This window comes from Erpetoichthys calabaricus, chromosome 3 (assembly GCF_900747795.2).
Source record: "Erpetoichthys calabaricus chromosome 3, fErpCal1.3, whole genome shotgun sequence".
In the NCBI taxonomy this organism is placed as follows: domain Eukaryota; kingdom Metazoa; phylum Chordata; class Cladistia; order Polypteriformes; family Polypteridae; genus Erpetoichthys; species Erpetoichthys calabaricus.
This window is the reverse complement of record NC_041396.2, coordinates 19,140,102-19,161,316: the sequence shown is the minus strand read 5'-3', so window position 1 is coordinate 19,161,316 and position 21,215 is coordinate 19,140,102. Positions and strand designations below refer to the sequence as shown.

The 21,215-nt window shown below is 38.2% G+C and overlaps 1 protein-coding gene across 1 annotated transcript in view; it reads left to right on the top strand.

The window, feature by feature from the left end:
- ipo9 (importin 9) overlaps positions 1-21,215 on the top strand; it is a 96,876-nt gene that overhangs the window by 53,804 nt on the left and 21,857 nt on the right. Inside the window, exons 5-17 of the mRNA XM_051924408.1 lie at positions 29-117; positions 4,066-4,152; positions 4,442-4,561; positions 9,286-9,386; positions 9,578-9,636; positions 9,854-10,005; positions 10,361-10,459; positions 10,538-10,644; positions 14,634-14,773; positions 14,861-15,020; positions 15,346-15,572; positions 18,769-18,917; positions 19,247-19,375. Coding sequence (XP_051780368.1) covers positions 29-117; positions 4,066-4,152; positions 4,442-4,561; positions 9,286-9,386; positions 9,578-9,636; positions 9,854-10,005; positions 10,361-10,459; positions 10,538-10,644; positions 14,634-14,773; positions 14,861-15,020; positions 15,346-15,572; positions 18,769-18,917; positions 19,247-19,375 — 1,619 coding nt within the window. The remainder of the gene's footprint in view (positions 1-28; positions 118-4,065; positions 4,153-4,441; positions 4,562-9,285; positions 9,387-9,577; positions 9,637-9,853; positions 10,006-10,360; positions 10,460-10,537; positions 10,645-14,633; positions 14,774-14,860; positions 15,021-15,345; positions 15,573-18,768; positions 18,918-19,246; positions 19,376-21,215) is intronic.

Genomic DNA, 21,215 nt, shown 5'->3' with positions numbered 1-21,215 from the left:
TTCAGCCACTCTCTTCTTTTTATTGTAGAATTTACACGTGAAGTAACTGACACTCAGATGCCTCTTGTGGCTCCAGTGATTCTACCTGAGATGTACAAGATTTTTACCATGGCTGAGGTTGGTACTCATTTGCTGAGCTAAGTTCTGAATGTTATTTTCTTTGGCTGATAGTAGATCTTCATATGCACATAGTTATATAGGGTGGTCTAAATCTAATTATGCAACTTTTAATGCAATGCAGGAAAACAATGCAAGACAAAAGAATTGCTCAAAATATCTTGTAATAAACGAATGCAGGGCAGGTGCTGCCATCTACCGGCAACAAAAAGAATTTTTTGTGAATTCCCTATGTAATAAAACTTAATAAGTTATAGTGTAAAAGTGCATACTATTTAGAATCATTCAGAAATTCTTTAAGAGTTCAACAAATTGGAATTTTAAGGGTAGATTAGGTCTTAAACTTTTGTTTTTTTGCCATTCCAAACATATTTATTTTAAACCAACTGGGAATAAGGTCATAGTTTGATATGTTAAAGATACACTCCACCAAAAATGATATAAAAATGTTTCCTGCTCCATGTAGCTTGTAGTGATGCCTGAGAAACATTTTTCATCCCATACTTTTGAATTTCATACAGAATCAATATAATTTAAAAAATACAAACTTTGATTTAATACATGCCAATGGTGACCAGTGCTGTACAACAGCAAACAATGTGAAAAATGTCCATGAACGTAACCTCCATGACATAATGCACATGTCAGTTACCCAGTGAAATACTCAAAACGCATGCGTGTTTTGATGAAATATAGTGTAATAGATACTTCTGGAAAAATCACCACACAACAAACAGGAAACACAAGTCACATGGGATTGCTATTTTTGAATTGGAGATCCGCCGCTCCCACTCATTCTTTAGTCAAGAGTCTTATTTTTAATTCAGCAAGGCAACTGGTCCCCATTGGCTTTTATTATATCAAACTGTTTTTATTTTATTTATTTTTTTAATCCCTGTGTTGGATGAAAACATGAGATTGACATTTTTCCTTGGCCATCACTACAATTTACTTTGGCAAAAATATTTTTGGGTGGAGTATTCCTTTTAAAGCCTTTTACTGTATATTTTTTGCAGCTTTGTTTTCGGATTCGAATTGTCATTGTATCCAGTAACCTTTGTGTCGGCTCTGTAAAAATATCGTTCTCTGCATCTGGCTTATGTGCTGAAGTCACTGCTTAACGTGAACTGAATTCAGAAGATTAATAGTTACTGTATATATTTGTATCCTGTTTTCATTATGTTCATTGCAATATAATAAAGTCATGCAGTCACTCACATATCCAGTTGGCCATATGTCAGATTGACTGTATGTCAGTCACAAAGTATACAGGACATTGCAAACAATGCTGTGTGGGTGCAATGTGGGTCATCAGTATCCATACTTTAACTGCTGCTACTGGGTAGCACTGGTTGATCTTTGTCTTGGTATCTGCACGCCACGTCCATGTAAGGCTGTGTTTCTCAACCACTGGGTCATCACTGACTTTTGGGTCACAGGTTGCTGAAGTTGGGTCACGAGTGAGTCGCAGGTTGCTGCTGCTGGGCCGCGGGTTGCCATCACTTGTTTGCGAGTGGGCTGCAGGGGTATAAACGATCAACAGCACTGCAATATATTTCCACGTTTCTAAGTGAGCGCGTATCACCAAGGTGGAACCTGCTTTTACTCCTTTCACCAAGGGAATGGTTTGCAATTGCTGCTAGTGATTCATCACTTAATTTAAAAAGACAAAACTAGGTCATGTAGCCATTAATATTGAGAAACACTGATGTAAGTGAAGGCGGTGCAGGCTGAATGCATAACAATTAGCCATGTGGAGCAGCGCAGATCAAAACAAACCTTAAAGGGCCCTCCAAGAGTCAGAAAACATGAGACTCTGTTAAATTAATATTAATTATAAAAAAGATTTATTACTGCTGCTGGTTTTGGCAATTTCTAAAACATTATCCTGTCGTTTTTCTAATGCCTATGACTCGAAGTACGAATGGCTTCAACTCAGTCTGCCATAAATTGACTGTATAGTAGCTTTATGGGAGTTTCACTGGTACTCCATCCAGGATTGGTTCTGGTCTTGCATCTTATGCTGCCAGCATTCACTTCAGCTGCTATAACCTTTAATAGGGTTAAACAATTGGATAATAGATGGAGACATGGATAGATCATAATAAATCGTTCAATTTTCATATTTAGGGTTTTTTCTATATACATGAGCCAGTATGAGGAAATAATTGAAAGTTGGCAGTATGTACATCAGGTAAACAAGACAAGATTGTGTGTAATAACATATTAGTATTATTTGTATAGATAATATAGTGTAATTCTTACTTGTTATCTGAACAATATGCATCATGTTGTCACTTTTGGGTATGAAATAGATTCAGCCATACACACAGAACAGCAGCCAACAAGGACGGAGTCCCCTGCATCAGCCCTATCACTTCAAAAACGTGGCTGCTTTCTGTTCCAGCAGAATGGTTGCTGAACTTTTTGTTTTCTAGTATAACAGAGTTGCTTTTGAAAATTGAACTGGTACTTGCTTCAGGCATTGTGATTGAAAAAGCCTGGAGTATAGCATCCCATTATTCTGGTGCCAGCTACAGTGGTTATGTTGACTTAGTGTTGCAGTCTCTTGGGATGTAACCCATTCTCCATTAACCTGTCACTCTTGCTACCATAACTGTGATTTTTGTGCCTTGTTTATCCCTGCATCAAAATCTTGATGTTGAGCTTTTGGACGATTACAATACTTTCCCTATACTTTGTTTACAAGAAATTAAAAAGCAGCGGCCCTAGCACAGACCTGTGAGGGACACCACTCTTGACATGCCCCAGTTCTATAAAGGTCCTTCCACAATAACTCTCTGTTCGGATTCAGCGGGTTGGAAAATGGATGGATGGACCCATCTACACACTTCACCCCAAAGTGAGACTTTGGTGCAGATTGAATGAATCGGTTAGGAGTATATTCTATGTATGGCTGACTTCCACTCCTTTTCTGTGCTGCTAATTATAGGGTCCTTTTCCCACCGTACCTTTCTTTGAGATATTTATGTACAGAGATGATGTCTGAGTTTTTAAGAATGACCAGTATTGCCTCTAGGATAGAAACGGGTGGGAGGTGTAAAAAATTGAGTAGGTTTCTTTTAACTAAGTCTCTCATTTGATAATAATGGAAAAATGGTGTTACTAGAAGGTAAGATTTGAAGTGTACTACTTCATATGATGCAAATATGTTATCCATGTACAGTTCCCCAAGTTTCTTAATCCTGAGAGATTTCCAAAGATTGAATATTCAGCAGGTTTGAGAAGGTTTAAAAAGGGTGATTAGTGTCGAGAGGAGCAACGGATAAAAGCTTCTCTGCTTGAAGTATGTCCTGCATTGGTTCCATATTTTGTATTTTTGCTATGTTGACGGAAGTTAGTATTTACTGGGGCACAAAGCATGGCATATAAAGAAGTACAGCAGGATTTAATTTCCAGCTGACCAGGCTGATGTAAATTCATTAGTTTGTTCCAATTTCCAGGCCTTTATAGATATTTTTAATGCTTTGTTCTGTTTGGTATAAATTATGGGTGTGAAGAGTCACTCTGGAGCTGCTGACTTTTGCACTGTGCTACTTATTGAGTTTTATTAGGAGCCATTCAGCATATCTGTTTTTGTTTTTCTCCTCTTCTCATATTTTATTTTTCCATCAATTTGAATTCTCTTTTATTTCATTGTATTGCTTTGCTGTGAATTGTAATATTGTATGCATTGTAAAATATCTTTTTATTCTCTGAGGGGTGCTGCCTAAAGTGATTGGATGTGTTGGGGGACTGGTAATGAAATGTGAGGGAAATGTTTGTTTAAAGTGGTTATAATCCGCTGTTCCACTTAGTTAATCCAGCAAACTATGATGCTTTAATACAAGTCAGCATGCCTTCAGTAATGAAAGCAATTTTACCTTTTTTCATGCCAACTAAATGGATATTTTAAAATTTTAACAATTGTCCCTTTTTTCATTACAGGTATATAGCATTCGGACAAGGTCCCGTGCTGTAGAGATATTCACCACCTGCGCCAACCTCATATGTGCCATCGATGAAGTGGAGAAGGTAGGTGGCTCATCACCCCATAAACTACTGATGTTTTTCAATATTCAGAAAAGATGTTTATTAAGAGAAACACATAAATGAAGAAAATAAACTAGTAAACAATAACAATATTACTTGTCCAGTGTGACTTTTTTTGTTAACTTTGTTTTTAAAATATTTTAAATACCTGCTTACTTTGAAACATTTTCAGCTGTCTGTCATTAAGTTTTATTCAGCAGCATTGTAATTCTTTTTACAATTTATTTTTTTAATACCTGAATTGAATATTACTTAATTTCTTTTTTGCCAGGGGGCTGCCAAGGCTCTCATATTTCCTGTGGTCCAACAGTTCACAGCTGCTTTTGTCCAAGCGTTACAGATGCCTGATGGCCTCTCCTCTGATAGTGGGTTGAAAATGGAAGTCCTTAAGGTAAACACAGTAATTAAATATTCTTAATAGTCTGAAAACAGACAGAGCTGCATAGTTTAAAAAAAAAATTAAAAGGTACTGCAAATGTTTCATTTGGATTCATCTTTTGGTACAATTAGGGTGGTGTTCTCAAAAGGCAAAAAATAGAGGGCTATCACACCATTAAACATGATGATGATATGCTTTGTAAGCAGTAGCAGTATAATGTCACCTGTGTAACTAAGCAAGTGGGGGAAAATTCCTGTTCTGGCCAAGTCTATTGCTTCAAATGAAATTTTGGAATTTAAAGAACATTACAGCATACCGTTAAGGGTTATAGATTAGCTGTGCTCAAAGACTGAGGAAGTGTTTTTTGAGCAGACCACTTCAGAATAGCGGGAGGTGTTCCTCTGACTTTAATTGTCACTATATATGAATTGGTTTATGTGAGATTAACCTGTAGTCGGAGGGAGTCTGAGGCTGCGTTCACATTGCTACGATTACATTTAAAAAGAAAATTATCTTCATCTGTACTAGCTTGTTTGCATTGTTTACGAAAATATATCCTTCCATACTAAAATGACCAAACGTGCTAATGATGTAGACGTTCACCTACACTAGGCAAGTCTGCATTGGTGGGAAAAATCCTTGAAGGGGTGGTAACGTCACTGGCCATCGGATTTGTCACAAAGACTTAGTGGCTGGTAAAGTATTTGCCTTTTGTGCAAGTATGTAGCATTCAAACTGTTCAAAACTTAATTTATTTGCATACATGTAAGCAACACAGTAGGTGCCGTGGAAAGCAGCTCTTCTATGTCTGATATTGTTTTCTTCCAGGAAGGGTGACAATCAGGGAAGGGTTACATAATAAGCCTGAACCATTCAGGATCCATATTACTAAACGAGAATGGTAAACCGGATATGGAAGCAGGGACATGCCCGTGGACGCAAAAGACATAGTGCGCAAGCGCCACACAAAGCCCCCCCCCCCCAGTGAAACGGGAGAGACTACGCACGTGCGCAGGCGCCACACCCCCACCCCCCCCAACAGTGAAAAACGGGAGAAACTACGAACCGTCAGAGTAGGAAACAAACTAAAACATCATAAAGAGATGCCGCAAGCGGGATAAAGCGAGGTCAGAAATAAAACACAGAGTTGGAAACAAAGTAAAACTTCATAAAGGGATTAAAGAAACAAAGCATAATAGTTCGGAAAGAGCTACAGTGACATGGGCGAATGCTCCGTATTAAACATACGTCATCCTCACACGTCCAAACTATAGCTAGATAGATAGATAGATAGATAGATAGATAGATAACTTTATTAATCCCAATGGGAAATTCACATTTTCCAGCAGCAGCATACTAATACAATAAATAATATTAAATTAAAGAAGGATGATAATGCAGGTGAAAAAAAGACAATAACTTTGTAGAATGTTAAATGTTAACGTTTAACCCCCTAAGTGAATCACATTACAGTGATGCATTATTAACAGTTCGATAAACATCACAGTATCGCAAACAGATGAACATTATTACTCGAAAAAGGCAAAATATATTCACCACGGACCACGTGTCATTAAAACAAAAGTAGAATAAAGCGAGATCAGAAATAAAAGACAGAGTGGAAATCAAAGTAAAACGTCATAAACAGGTACACGGGCGAACGCTCCGTATTAAACGTGCGTCATCCTCACACGTGGCTGCCCAGCGGGCACAGGTTCAAAACACCGGGGGTAGGCGAGCGAAGCGAGCAGGGGGCGGAGCCCCCTTGTGTAACTAGAGTATGTATTTTAAAAAATTAGCGTTTTGGCCTATCTACATTAAAAAGTGACTTTAGAACAATGAAGATGAGAACAGGCCGTTGAGCCCAACAAAGCTTGCCGTTCCTACCCACTTAATTCTTTTGTAATAACATCAAGTCTAGTTTTGAAAGTCCCTAAGGTCCTACTGTCCACCACCTTACTTGGTCACTTATTCCATGTACCTGTGGTTCTCTGTGTTGAAAACGTTTGTGCAAACTTTTCCTTAACAAGTTTCTGACTGTGTCCCCGTGTTCTTGATGAATCTCATTTTAAAATAAGTCTTGATCCACCATACTAATTCCTTGATAATTTTAAACACTTCCATCATGTCTCCTATTAATATTCTTTTGCTTAAACTGAAAAGGCACAGCTCTTTTAATCTTTCCTCATAAGTTATCCCCTGTAGCCCTCTAATCAGCCTAGTTACTCTTCTCTGGACCTTTCCTAGTGCTGTTGTATCATTCTTGTGGCCTGGAGACCAAAACTGCACACAGGACTCCAGACAATGCCTCGCCAGTGCATTATATAGCTTGAGCAGAACCTTTTCTTGTACTCCACACATCATGCTATATAATCTCACATTCTGTTACTCTTCTTAATGGTTTCTGAACAGTGTCTGGAAGTTGATAATGTTGAACCTGCTACGATTCCTAAATCTGTCTCATAAAGATGTACTTTCAATTTTCAGACCTCCCACTGTGTTTTCAAACCTAACATTTTTACTTCCTATGTGTAATACTTTACAAAATGAAAAGTAAATGCAATGTGTAATACTTTACAGTTACTGATGTTAAATTTAATTTTGCACAATCTACCCGAGCCTGCATGCTGTCCAAGTCCCTCTGTGATGATTCAACTGATTCAAGATTATCTGCCAATCCACCTAGCTTGGTATCATCTGCAGGCTTAACCAGTTTATTATATTCTTATCCAGTTCTTGACATGACTTAACATACTCTTAATTCTAATCAATGATCAAATACTCTTTCATTATCTATCCAGTTTTTAGATTTACTTCAAAGTACTTTAGTTGCTGCTATTGGAAGACGGATGGATGGACTGGTGATGTCTCAACATCACCTCTGACACACTGTCCTTCACGGCTGGCAGATCGCTTTGAAGATTGTGAATGAAGCGACCGGCTTGAAATAATACATCAGCAAAGTTTGCTTTGTGCAATGCTCGAGATCCTCAGGGGTCTTGTCATATGGTAGCATGTCAGAGGTGATAACTTTGAGACTGCCGATCCCATCATTGATCATAGCCTCTAGCCAGCGGGTTGCAACTGACAGTAGCTGACGACATTCTATCGTGAAGTTTATCAAACACCTTTATTTTCTTACTAAGCCTCATGCACTTGAGAACAGGTAATCCATCTGAAGGAAAGCATGTTTGCATCCAACCATTTCTTGGATGGGAGACCAACCAGGAAAAGCTTGGGTTGTTGCTAGAAGAGGTGTTGATGAGACCAGTAGGCGGTGCTTACCCTGTGGTCTGAGTGTGGATCCCAATGTCCCAGTGCAGTGATGGAGACACTGCTGTAAAAATGGCGCCATCCTTCACATGAGACATAAAATCAAGGTTCTGACTCTCTGTGGTCATAAGAGATCCTTCGTAAAGAGTAGGGTGTATCCCGATGTAATGCTAAATTAATCACCACTGCCTAGTCATTCTGGTCCCCTAATCATCCCTGTCTCTAATTGGCTAACTACCTCTAACCTCTTCATGAACTAACAGCTAATGTGTACTGAGTGAACTGACGCAAAAATGGCTGTTGGCACATCATCCAGGTGGATGCCGCACATTAGTGGTGGTTGAAGTTCTCCCTACTCTCTCTACGTAAGCCCTTTCAATAGTGAGGAAAGCACTGTATAAATGTAAAGATTTATTATTACTTTGCACACTTGGGCCTAGAGCCCGAAGGATTTTCACTATGCTTTTGGGGGCATAATTGCAAGAAAAAAAATGCACGGGGAGCATTTATGCTACAACAGTAGGGAGAACAAGACTAAAAGACCTAGTAGGATAGCTAGCTGCTCCACAGACTTATATGCATCTTGCCTTATTTTTTTTTTTCTCTATGACACTTAATTGTAAAGCCCGCAAATGTGCAAGATTGCCAATGCAAAAGTAAAAATGAGCTTACAAATAAACTAATTTGAATGCTTGAAGTTGCATAGGTTAAACACACGAATATTGAGGATTGACTGTATACATAAAAGATGGGCAACTCTGACCTGTAAGGAGTAAACTGTGAAAATGACTAGGTACTTTATGTTGGAGTCAACCTTTCATCCTCCAGGTACTTTACAGAAGTGAGTTAGAAAGATGAATGTTGTTTTTGAGGATAAAAATTAAAGTCAAAGGACATTCTGCTTAATCTGTAAAGGAAATCTGAAAAGAAGTTTATAATATTTGGTAGTGTTTGTGGTATACCAATAAAGGGAAAAAAACATGATAGCCATAGAAGCTGAACAGACAAGAGCAGCTAATGTTAATATACAGTGAAGGGCGTTTAAAAATTTCATTGGCTGAAAGTGAACCTTTTTGTCTCATATAAGGAATGTTTTCTACTTGTCTGATCCAGGTTTTCAGTATTCTTAAAGACATTGCAAAGCTTATTCCATAACAAATCTTTATAAAATTTTGTAAATTAAAGACATACGTACGTCTGTGGGATGTACAACACACGGCTTCAGCTTCAAGACTCTGGAAAGACTTAGTGAAAGATGTGAATTGGGACTATTACCTGACCAGATTTTCCTGGTGAACTTATGGTCTTTTCCTGTTGGTGAAGGTGTCAACTTAAAATTACACTTGTGGATTTCTTTTTTGGGTGTATACCTAAGGCTGACCAGGTCCTGGTCCTCCTGTAACCCTTTATAGGTATAATTTAAATGTCACTGATTTGGTAATCTTTCTGACTTCTCAATCTAGGCAGTGACAGCACTTGTAAAGAACTTCCCAAAGCATATGGTGTCATCAATGCAACAGATCTTGCCAATTGTGTGGAACACACTGACTGAAAGTGCTGCGTTATATCCTTTTAGTAATGGATACATTTTGTTATGGATATTAATCACAATTTCAGTGTAAATAATGCTGTTATATATCTTTGAAGGTTTTGTTATTGATTTACTAGGCAGCTGGGGAACAGTGACATGCCATTCTACTTGCATGTCTCATTCTTTCTTCCTTTGTATTTGTTCCTTAACTTTCTTGGTTTTACCTATGTGAGGACAGAGGTGAACTACACCGAGGAAGTAGATGATCCTGTTGACTCTGATGGTGAGTTTATTTGTGTATACATTTTGCTACTTATTCCTATTATTAGTGTTTGGATCAGGACGGAAGGTTAGTCGAAGATAAATTACTTTGATTACAAGGAGTAATAGTCAGCTTGGGCCAAGGTTTATATAATTTTCTGTCTTGGATTCATATAGTTGGATTACAGCCTCCATTTTTGGTAATTCTCCTGATCTCCTTCCATCGTATTCTTCTATAGGTGAGGTTCTGGGTTTTGAAAACCTTGTGTTCAGCATCTTTGAGTTTGTGCACACCTTGTTAGAGAACAACAAGTTTAAAAGTACTGTGAAGAAAGCCCTTCCTGAGCTCATTTATTACATCATTCTATACATGCAGATCACAGAAGACCAGGTGAGGCCCAGACTGCAAACAACATTTAACTTTTTGATGTATTTCCCTTGGCATTCACAGTAGTCATTTTCATTATATGGATTAATATTTGAGTATATAACAGCATTGTGGTTTACTGAAGTTCAAATGATATTGTGTAAATAAGAAGTACTATGAGAATTCTAGGCATGGGGATGTGAATATGTAAACTTTATTAAACATTTCAGTTTCCTTAGAAAAGCATGGTGATCTACTAAGTTTTGAATAATATCATGTAAACCAGAAGCGCTATGAGAATTGTAGGCATGGGGTGTGAATATGTTTTAAAATGTGAGGCCTTTTTTTTTCTTTAAAAATGTCTGTTTTTCACATGCAGATAAAAGTATGGACCGCTAATCCACAGCAGTTTGTTGAGGACGAGGACGATGACACCTTTTCCTATTCAGTTCGGATTTCTGCTCAAGATTTACTGCTGGTGTGTGATATTTATCTGTAGTTTTTAGATGAATTTTCTGCACAATTTGCAACTGATATATTTTTTTCCTCATGTTAGGCAGTTGCCACTGAGTTTCAGAATGAGAGTGCTGCTGCCTTGGCTGCTGCTGCCACTCGGCACTTACAGGAGGCAGAGCAAGCAAAGAATGGAGGCAATGAACACTGGTGAGAATGGGGTAATGGGACAGAAAGTTGAAACTAAAGGCAAAATATACACTGAGATGTTTAGTTTGAAACTTCTGGCTCGAGAAATGTTTTTGAGGCCTAAGTCAAGCTTTGAGATGGAGAGAAAGGGACTTCTTTTTGTCCCCACAGGATAGAAGATTTCTTCATAATTTAATGCTTTTTTTGCTTTAGAATGCCATATCAGAGATGTGGCACAGGATTTCAAGATGACCAGAAACAGTTCTATGGAATGTAATTTACACAGAAAGACTTCCTACTGTGATATAGTGGCACAAAAAAAGTACAGGTGCTGGTCATAAAATTAGAATATCATGACAAAGTTGATTTATTTCAGTAATTCCATTCAAAAAGTGAAACTTGTATATTAGATTCATTCATTACACACAGACTGATGTATTTCAAATGTTTATTTCTTTTAATGTTGGTGATTATAACTGACAACTAATGAAAGTCCCAAATTCAGTGTCTCGGAAAATTAGAATATCAATTAAGACCAATGCAAAAAAAGGATTTTTAGAAATGTTGGCCAACTGAAAGGTATGAACATGAAAAGTAGGAGCATGTACAGCACTCAATATTTAGTTGGGGCTCCTTTGGCCTGGATTACTGCAGCAATGCGGCGTGGCATGGAGTCGATCAGTCTGTGGCACTGCTCAGGTGTTATGAGAGCCCATGTTGCTCTGATAGTGGCCTTCAGCTCTTCTGAATTGTTGGGTCTGGCGTATTGCATCTTCCTCTTCACAATACCCTATAGATTTTCTATGGGGTTAAGGTCAGGCGAGTTTCCTGGCCAATCAAGAACAGGGATACCATGGTCCTTGAACCAGGTACTGGTAGCTTTGGCACTGTGTGCAGGTGCCAGGTCCTGTTGGAAAATGAAATCTGCATCTCCATAAAGTTCGTCAGCAGCAGGAAGCATGAAGTGCTCTAAAACTTCCTGGTAGACAGCTGCGTTGACCTTGGACCTCAGAAAACACAATGGACCAACACCAGCAGATGACATGGCACCCCAAACCATCACTGACTGTGGAAACTTTACACTGGACCTCACGCAACGTGGATTCTGTGCCTCTCCTCTCTTCCTCCAGACTCTGGGACCTTGATTTCCAAAGGAAATGCAAAATTTACTTTCATCAGAGAACATAACTTTGGACTAGTCAGCAGCAGTCCAGTCCTTTTTGTCTTTAGCCCAGGCGAGACGCTTCTGACGCTGTCTCTTGTTCAAGAGTGGCTTGACACAAGGAATGCGACAGCTGACACCCATGTCTTGCATACGTCTGTGTGTGGTGGTTCTTGAAGCACTGACTCCAGCTGCAGTCCACTCTTTGTGAATCTCCCCCACATTTTTGAATGGGTTTTGTTTCACAATCCTCTCCAGGGTGCGGTTATCCCTATTGCTTGTACACTTTTTTTCTACCACATCTTGTCCTTCCCTTCGCCTCTCTATTAATGTGCTTGGACACAGAGCTCTGTGAACAGCCAGCCTCTTTAGCAATGACCTTTTGTGTCTCGCCCTCCTTGTGCAAGGTGTCAATGGTCGTCTTTTGGACAACTGTCAAGTCAGCAGTCTTCCCCATGATTGTGTAGCCTACAGAACTCGACTGAGAGACCATTTAAAGGCTTTTGAGTTCATTAGCTGATTAGAGTGTGGCACCAGGTGTCTTCAATATTGAACCTTTTCACAATATTCGAATTTTCCGAGATACTGAATTTGGGACTTTCATTAGTTGTCAGTTATAATCATCAACATTTAAAGAAATAAACATTTGAAATACATCAGTCTGTGTGTAATGAATGAATCTAATATACAAGTTTCACTTTTTGAATGGAATTACTGAAATAAATCAACTTTGTCATGATATTCTAATTTTATGACCAGCACCGGTATGTCATCTCTTTGGGAATAACAGAGTTTATATATAAATTTTGTCATAAAAATGATCTGATCTCCATCTAATGTACAATAATGAACAAGCAGAGTTTGGTTTAACTGATATGTACAAATTATTGTATTGTTCTTGTATATATTGAACACACCATTCAAACATTGTCAGTGTAGGTTGGAAAAACTCTGTGGACTCCTAGGCTAATGACGTCAACAAAAGCTAACTGGAGAAAGTTGGCAAACCTAGAGATCAACCAATCAAACAAGTTTGGAAGTGTGGTTTAGAGCTACAGTACTTTGAGGTGTTTTTTGTTTTTCTTTCTAAAAAAAGTCTCCATTTTGAGTTTGTGGTTCACAAGAAGCATGTACTGATATGAAGCATGTCTTGCAAAAATGATCTCAGAAGATCTATGATCAAGTATTTTTAATTTGCAATAAATCTGGAAAGGGTTATGAAAGAATTTGAAACCGTTTAGTTATTCATTTGTCTGCAGTTAGACTAACTATGTTTAAATGGATATGATTTAGTAGTGCGGCTAACTTCCCTTGGTGTGGGCATCCAGCCAAGGTGATTTGAAAGGCACATCTCGGAATGCTCAGCAAGGTGAAAGAAAGCACTGTAGAGTAACAGCTAAAGGTTTGAAAGAATCACTGGAACAGGTTCAAATCTCTGTTCATAAGTCAACCATACACAAAACATTGAAAAGGCAAAATGGTGTCCATGGCAGGAAACCAAGGTGGAAGCAGCCAGTCTCCAAATAAAAACATCACTCAACTCTGAAACTTTGCCAAATACCATCTTGATGCTCCACAGTGGTATTGGGAAAATGTTTTGTGGATTTTAGAAACCATGGTTGAGTTGTTTGGGAAGCATACTCAACAGTACATATACCATATAAAGGACATTGCATAGCAACATGAAAATATCATCCCAGTAATGAAGTATGGTGTATAGGATTCATATGACATTTATCTCTGCATGGAAAGTGTAAACATATGGGCAGGTCTGTAAATTTTGCTCTACTTTTGTGTTCGCAACTACCATGCAAAGAGAGAAATCAGGGGTCTATTCTGTTGTGGGAAATCTTTATAGGTATACTGTAAGGGCCTCACTGGCACAGCACATTTTGACTCCATCCAGTAGTGTATTTGTGTCAGCCCAGTTGTAATCAGGCTAAGGTTAGAGAGTTTTGCTACATAATCATATAAGTACAGTATTATAGCAGAGGCATTTCTCTTAAAACACTGGTTGAGGGGTGCAGCATATCTTTTGTTTGTCATCCAACAAGATGATGTGCTTTTTAGTTTATACTGATATATGTCACAACATCCTCAAACTTGCTTATTCCAATCCAAAGCCCCCCCAGCAAAATTGTGCACATGTTAAGAACCAACCCTGAGTAGGATGGGAGTCACTTACATTCTTACATGGCCAATTTGGGGTGTAGGGATGTAGGGAGAATGTGCCTTATCTATTCGGATAAAAACAGGGTGCACCAACAGGTTTGTAGAATTTTCATGTGTAGATTGTGGTCTAAACCCAAACTACCTAAAATGAGAGCTTCGACTGCCCTAAATGGTTATAATGCTTTGCACGCAAAAATCAATTTGCTTGTTTCCTCTCCATTCACAAGAAATGTCGTATTCTGCTTTTTGTGTAAACTGAACATATCACGTTTTCTGTTTTGGTACTTTTACAGTGGAGCAGATGTCCATTCGTAATTGAAATAGATTCATTTAGACATATAAACCTACTTGATAGGAGAAAAAAATAACAGCAATAGAGAGGAACCGTTACTTATTCCGGGTTTATGGCTGTGCAGATTTAACGTAACTTGCACGGCTGGATGACTCACTACTGGATCTATATGTGACTTTGAGTGGGCTACTTAATCTGATGATACTCACAGTTCTATAATATAGAAACATATCTATTCTCTACACACGTGATTTTGATTTGCAAGTCATTTTAATTAAGGACATCAACTATATCATTGTAAAAGCCTTGATAAGAGGATTATGCAGAGTGCAGCCTTGAAACTGCCTGTGACATTAACCAATTATCTTACCATTGTTTCTGTAGGTGGAAAGTACATGAAGCCTGTATGTTGGCTCTTGGCTCTGTGAAGAGTATCATAACTGACAATGTAAAGAATGGCCATATCCAGTTTGATATGCATGGTTTCCTCACAAATGTCATTCTTTCGGACCTCAACCTCTCGGGTAACATTATATTCTATTGTCTTCTTTGTCTCTAAAGCAGAAGCTGTCACCTCCTCCTCCTCCTCACCACTCTTTGTTTCTTTGCAGTTTCCCCTTTTCTCCTGGGTCGTGCCCTATGGGCAGCGAGCCGCTTTACTGCTGCTATGTCCCCTGAGCTCATCCAGCAATTCCTGCAAGCGACAGTTAGTGGTCTCCATGAAAACCAGCCTCCTTCTGTCAGGATCTCTGCTGTCCGTGCTATCTGGGGGTGAGATATTTTTTATTAGTGTGTCTCATTATGCTAGATGATATAGTACTTCATGAGCAGGATGGTCAAGCTTGTTGTAGTGGGTTAACTACAGATATTAAAGACTTCTTTTTAGCTTGGGGGGGAAAAATTAAGCATTTTTAAGATTTGTACAGTCCATTCCCTATATAGTTATTCTGGATTAATGAAATTGGAATCGGGCTAAATTTTAACTAAATTGATGCTCTGATTTGTATATGATCCTTGAAATACCTGGTTATAGTATGAAGTGAAAGCATTTATAGAATATTGTCAAAAGTGTAATCATTTACTCTTTTCTGTCTAGGTACTGTGACCAGTTGAAGATCTCAGAAAGCACACATATTTTACAACCTTTTCTACCTAGCGTTCTTGAAGGGCTCATACAGTTGGCAGCTCAGTTCAGTTCTGAGGTGCTGACGCTGGTCATGGAGACCCTGTGCATTGTATGCACAGTCAGTCCAGATTTCACATCTAGCGTGGAAAACAAGATCTGTCCGCTTACAATCGCTATCTTCCTCAAGTATAGTAATGGTGAGAGTTTGTGCCACTGTTTGCTTCATCTTTCTTTTGGCAGGCAGCACCTCTACATCACCACTACATGTTGTAATATTTTTTAATGTTGTACCTATTCCTCCTTATTTATTGATAGCCTTGGTGGTCCTCCTGTGAAAGAGAGAGAGATTATGTGATGACAAGATATGCCTTCTCTTCCTCCTCCTCCTCCTCTTTTAATGAAACAGTGCTGCCTGTAGATGGCATTATTGATGGCATTTTGAATTTAGTCACCAGTTCCTCTTATGTGAAAAGGCTCTAACTGGCACTATGCCCCATTTTTAAGTTGTCTGTGTATTTCTCTGTAGTCAAAAGAGGTTTTTAAAAACTTTTTTTTTCTTGTGTTAAAACTGCTCTGTCCAACTTGGAAAAAAAGAGTCCTTTCCACACATTAACTAATGTTTAAGTCTTGATACTAATAATTCTTACTTGTAAGTATTGTTGATATGATTTAAAAGTCGCAACAAATTTACTATGACTCATTTTTCTGTTTACTTTTATGAACAAGGGCTACTTTAATTCTTTAATAATAATAATTCTTTGCATTTATATAGCGCTTTTCTCACTACTCAAAGTGCTTAGCAATTGCAGGTTAAGGGCCTTGCTCAAGGGCCCAACAAAGCAGAGTCCCTTTTTGGCATTTTACGGGATTCGAACTGGCAACCTTTCCGAATACCAGTGCATTAAATTGCTACAAGTTAAAGTTAACAATACTCCCTCACATTGTAACCCTCAGTTTGTTTCACCTGCTAGTGCACTGTTTTTTGGAAACTACAGTCATATGAAAAAATTTGGGAACCCCTCTCAGCCTGCATAATAATCTACTCTACTTTCAACAAAAATGATAACAGTGGTATGTCTTTCATTTCTTTGGAACATCGGAGTACTGCGGTGTTTTCCGAACAAAGATTTTTAGTGAAGCAGTATTTAGTTGTATGAAATTAAATCAAATGTGAAAAACTGGCTGTGCACAAATGTGGGTCCCCTTGTCATTGTGCTGATTTGAATGCCTGTCACTGCTCAATGCTGATTACTGTCAACACCAAATTGGTTGGATGAGCTCGTCAAGCCTTGAACTTCATAGTCAGGTGTGTCCAATCATGAGATATAAAGGTATTTAAGGTGGTCAATTCCAAGTTGTGCTTCCTTCCCTTTGACTCTCCTCTGAAGAGTGACAGCAAGGGATCCTCAAGGCAACTCTCCAAAGATCTGAAAACAAAGATTGTTGAGTCTCATGGTTTAGGGGAAGGCTACAAAAAGCCATCTCAGAGGTTTAAACTGTCAGCTTCAACTGTAAGGAATGGAATCAGGAAATGGAAGGCCACAGGCACAGTTGCTGTTAAACCCAGCAGGTCTGGCAGGCCAAGAAAAATACAGGAGCGGCAGAAGAGCAGGATTGTGAGAATGGTGACAGACAACCCACAGATCACCTCCAAAGACCTGAAAGAACATCTTGCCGCTGGTGGTGTATCTGTATATCGTTCTACAATTCAGCGCAATTTGCACAAAGAACATCTGTATGGCAGGGTGATAAGAAAGAAGCCCTTTCTGCACTCACAGCATAAACAGAGTCACTTGTTGTATGCCAATCCTCATTTAGACAAGCCAGATTCATTTGGGAACAAAGTGCTTTGGACTGACAAAAATTGAGTTATTTGGTCATAATAAAAAGTGCTTTGCATGGCGGAACAAGAACACCGCATTCCAAGACAAACACCTGCTACCTACTGTCAAATTTGGTGGAGGTTCCATCATGCTGTGGGGCTGTGTGGCTAGTTCAGGGACTGGGGCCCTTGTTAAAGTCGAGGGTCAGATGAATTCAACCCAATATCAACAAATTCTTCAGGATAATGTTCAAGCATCAGTCACAAAGTTGAAGTTACGCAGGGGTTGGATATTCCAACAAGACAATGACCCAAAACACAGTTGGAAATCTACAAAGGCTCTCATGCAGAGGGAGAAGTACAATGTTCTGGAATGGCCGTCACAGTCCCCTGACTTGAATATCATTAGAAATCTATGGGATGATTTGAAGCAGGCTGTCCATGCTCGGCAGCCATCAAATTGAACTGAACTGGAGAGATTTTGTATGAAGAATGGTCAACAATACCTCCATCCAGAATCCAGACACTCATCAAAGGCTATAGGAGGACAGCGTCTAGAGGCTGTTAGATTTACAAAAGGAGGTTCAACTAAGTATTGATGTCATATCTCTGTTGGGGTGCCCACATTTATGCACCTGTCTAATTTTGTTATGATACATATTGCATATTTTCTGTTAATCCAATAAACTTAATGTCACTGCTGAAATCCTACTGTGTCCATAAGACATGTCACATATTAAAAGGAAGTTGCTACTTTGAAGGCTCAGCCAATGAGAAACAAAAATCCAAAGAATTAAGAGGGGTTCCCAAACTGTATGTATTATGTACTTGTAAATTCTAAAAACAAATTTAAATAGAGGCATCTAAATAAATCCAAAAGCATAATCACAAAAGAGCTTTCTGCCTGCAAGTTTGCACACACTTGTTAAGTGTGTTTCTGATTATTTTACTTCTGTACATGTATCTTTATATAAAATCTGTCTTAAACTGCTGCAAATAGCTTTGTCATGTCATAATTGGTAATTTATTATTTAAAACAAGCTAGAAAGGTACAGGTATATGTAGTATATACATTATATATTTAGAACAGATTCTGGATAGTACTTTGAGAGACAGAGACAGACTTTGATAGGTGGGTTTTGATAATGCACTGTATCAGTGCACTCTCACAACCTGATATGTAAGGGTTCAACCCCAGGATACTAAGTAAGTGAAGTGCTAACAAGTGTGCACTGTGCTATCAAGCAAGACGTCGTTACTGTATCATTGAGGACAGCAATCGGTGAGATTATAGTGGCGTTCCCTGAGTTTTCCTTAAACAATATTTATTATAACTAAATCTTAAACACTAAAAAGTGTTAAAAAAAAAAAAAAAGAGAGAGAGAGGGAGAGAAAGCTGCAATGTAATCAGTATCTAACATTATTACCCACTAGAGATGTTATAACAATTTGTACATGCATTGGCATCTTCTATAATGGATTTTCTTGTGCATATTTGTTTACCTGCATTTCCACAGAAAGTAAAACCTAAAAGTAAGTTAGTTACAAAGTTTTTATTTATTTATTTACAGATCCAGTTGTTGCCTCTCTAGCCCAAGATATTTTCAAGGAACTGGCCCAGATTGAAGCTTGCCAGGGGCCCATGCAGATGAGGCTTATTCCAACTTTGGTCAGCATTATGCAGGCTCCAGCTGACAAAATTCCTTCTGGCCTATGTGCGGTGAGTTGAAGAGTTGCTGATAAATTGTGCGAAAGCAGACGGGCTTTTGTTTTAAGATCTTAATTTTCTGGCCTATGTGGTTTCTTTTTTAGTTTATTGAAAATGTGTGTAATAATATTGCTTAGGATGTGTCTCGTATAGTAATTCACTTGTTACATATACATTAATTCTAGTAACATTTTGTAAAATTTTTGTTGTATCATTTCAACAATGCAAATCCATACAGTACAATAGAGAGATCTACTGGGTTGTGTCCAAACGTTTTCTTCATTATGCAGTCATTGTGTGTGCCATGATCATCGTAATAATCAACTTTTCTTGTGCCTCAGACAGCTATTGATATTTTGACAACAGTGGTGAGGAACACACAGCCTCCACTCTCTGAGCTGTTGATCTGCCAGGCCTTCCCTGTTGTTGCACAGTGTACTCTCAATACAGACGACAATGCCATTATGCAGGTGGGTGAAAAAGGGTGTTGGGATGGGCATTTATTTTTTTCTGATTAAGTCTGTCCGTAAGGAAAGCAGTGTACCGTTTAATTATGAAATAACAGGTTTGCAAGTCCGTCAATTAATATAGTAAATTGACTGTTTAGCATAATTCAGTTGTTTTCAAAATGTTTTTCACATGTTGGGGTAAATTGAAATGCAAATAAACTTAGTTTTGCTATCTATCTATCTATCTATCTATCTATCTATCTATCTATCTATCTATCTATCTATCTATCTATCTATCTATCTATCTATCTATCTATCTATCTATCGATCGTATGTAATGGTTGTAGACCAGTGTTTTTATAATTCTTGTATTAACAGACATATAACCTTACACATAGGTGTGTATAAGTTAAACATTAGTACTAAGTGCTTTTGTTAAAAATGACTGTTCTCTAAGTTCATTCTTCAAAATTTAAAAGAAGGCAAGGCTATCAGTTATTTCTTCAGTCTTGTTGCTGCTATGAAGTAGACACAGGAAGCTGGAAGCTGGCTGCTTTTCTCATGAATTTTCAGTGTGACTGTCTGATTTATTAACGGCATGAATAAACATCCTAATTAGAAGAAGTGTTGAAAAAAATCATCCCTAATTTAATAAGCACGAATCACCTGTTAATAAAAGTTTAGTATTCAGCTTCAAGGTCTACTGTTAACAGGATACATCCTTGTGGACTGATAAGATTTCGGTGACAAGTATATGCTACTGAAAAGGGTATAAAAGATTGTAACATTCTGACTTCTGCTAAGAAGAAAAAAAAAATTATCCAACCATCTTTCTTTTTGGTGGTTCTCTCCCTTGTATGCCACCATTTGTCAGCTAATCAGTTGACCTGTCTGCCTTTAAGAGTTATTCAGCATGGTGAACCTGTCAGGGCACCTTGCGTGAAAGCACGGCACGCATTGAATCCTTTCACGTTACATTTGTTAAAAAAGAACACTATCCAGCTGTCTGTTACCAAATAAATACCAGTAGTGTGTGTCCATTTTTCATTATTTTAGTCATAGTCATTTTTTTTAGAGTTTATTTAAAAAAAAAAATTTTTTTTTAAACATTTTATTGATTGTATTGAAATCAAACAACATTCCATACAAGCAAGTCAAGTTTAACAAAACTCTTAAGTTGCATATTTGCTTTAAATTTCAGGTTTTTGTTATAATAATAATAATTTTTTGCATTTATATAGCGCTTTTCTCACTACTCAAAGAGCTCAGCAATTGCAGGTTAAGGGCCTTGCTGAAGGGCCCAATAGAGCAGAGTCTCTTTTGGCATTTACGGGATTCGAACCGGCAACCTTCCGATTGCCAGTGCAGATCCCTAGCCTCCGAGCCACCACTCCACCTGTTATGTATCATTTTGTGTAGTGTAAGGTACAGGTAGGGCTGTGATGGCTTCTTTTGGCCTTCATAACCCTTATAAAACATCAGTAGGTAGTTTATTAATCTCTGTGTAGTGTGGCATATTGATATAATGGTAGAATTACTTGTTAGTTTGAAGGATTTTATAAATGTTTGCAGGCAGCGTAGTGTACTGTGTAAGGCTTTGGACTTCAAACCCTGAGGTTGTGGGTTCAATTCCTGCTACTGACACTGTGTGACCATGAGCAAATCACTTGACCTGCCTGTGCTCCTTTTGCAAAAACCAAAAGAAATGTGACCAATTGTATCATAAATGTTGTAAGTTGGATAAAGGCGTCAGCCAAATACATAAAATGTAAATGTAAGTCTTATACTAAATACGTAATATCAAGCGAAATGTGTCTCAGTTAAGTCACTTCAGACCACTCCAAAGTGAAGTTTTGTTAAT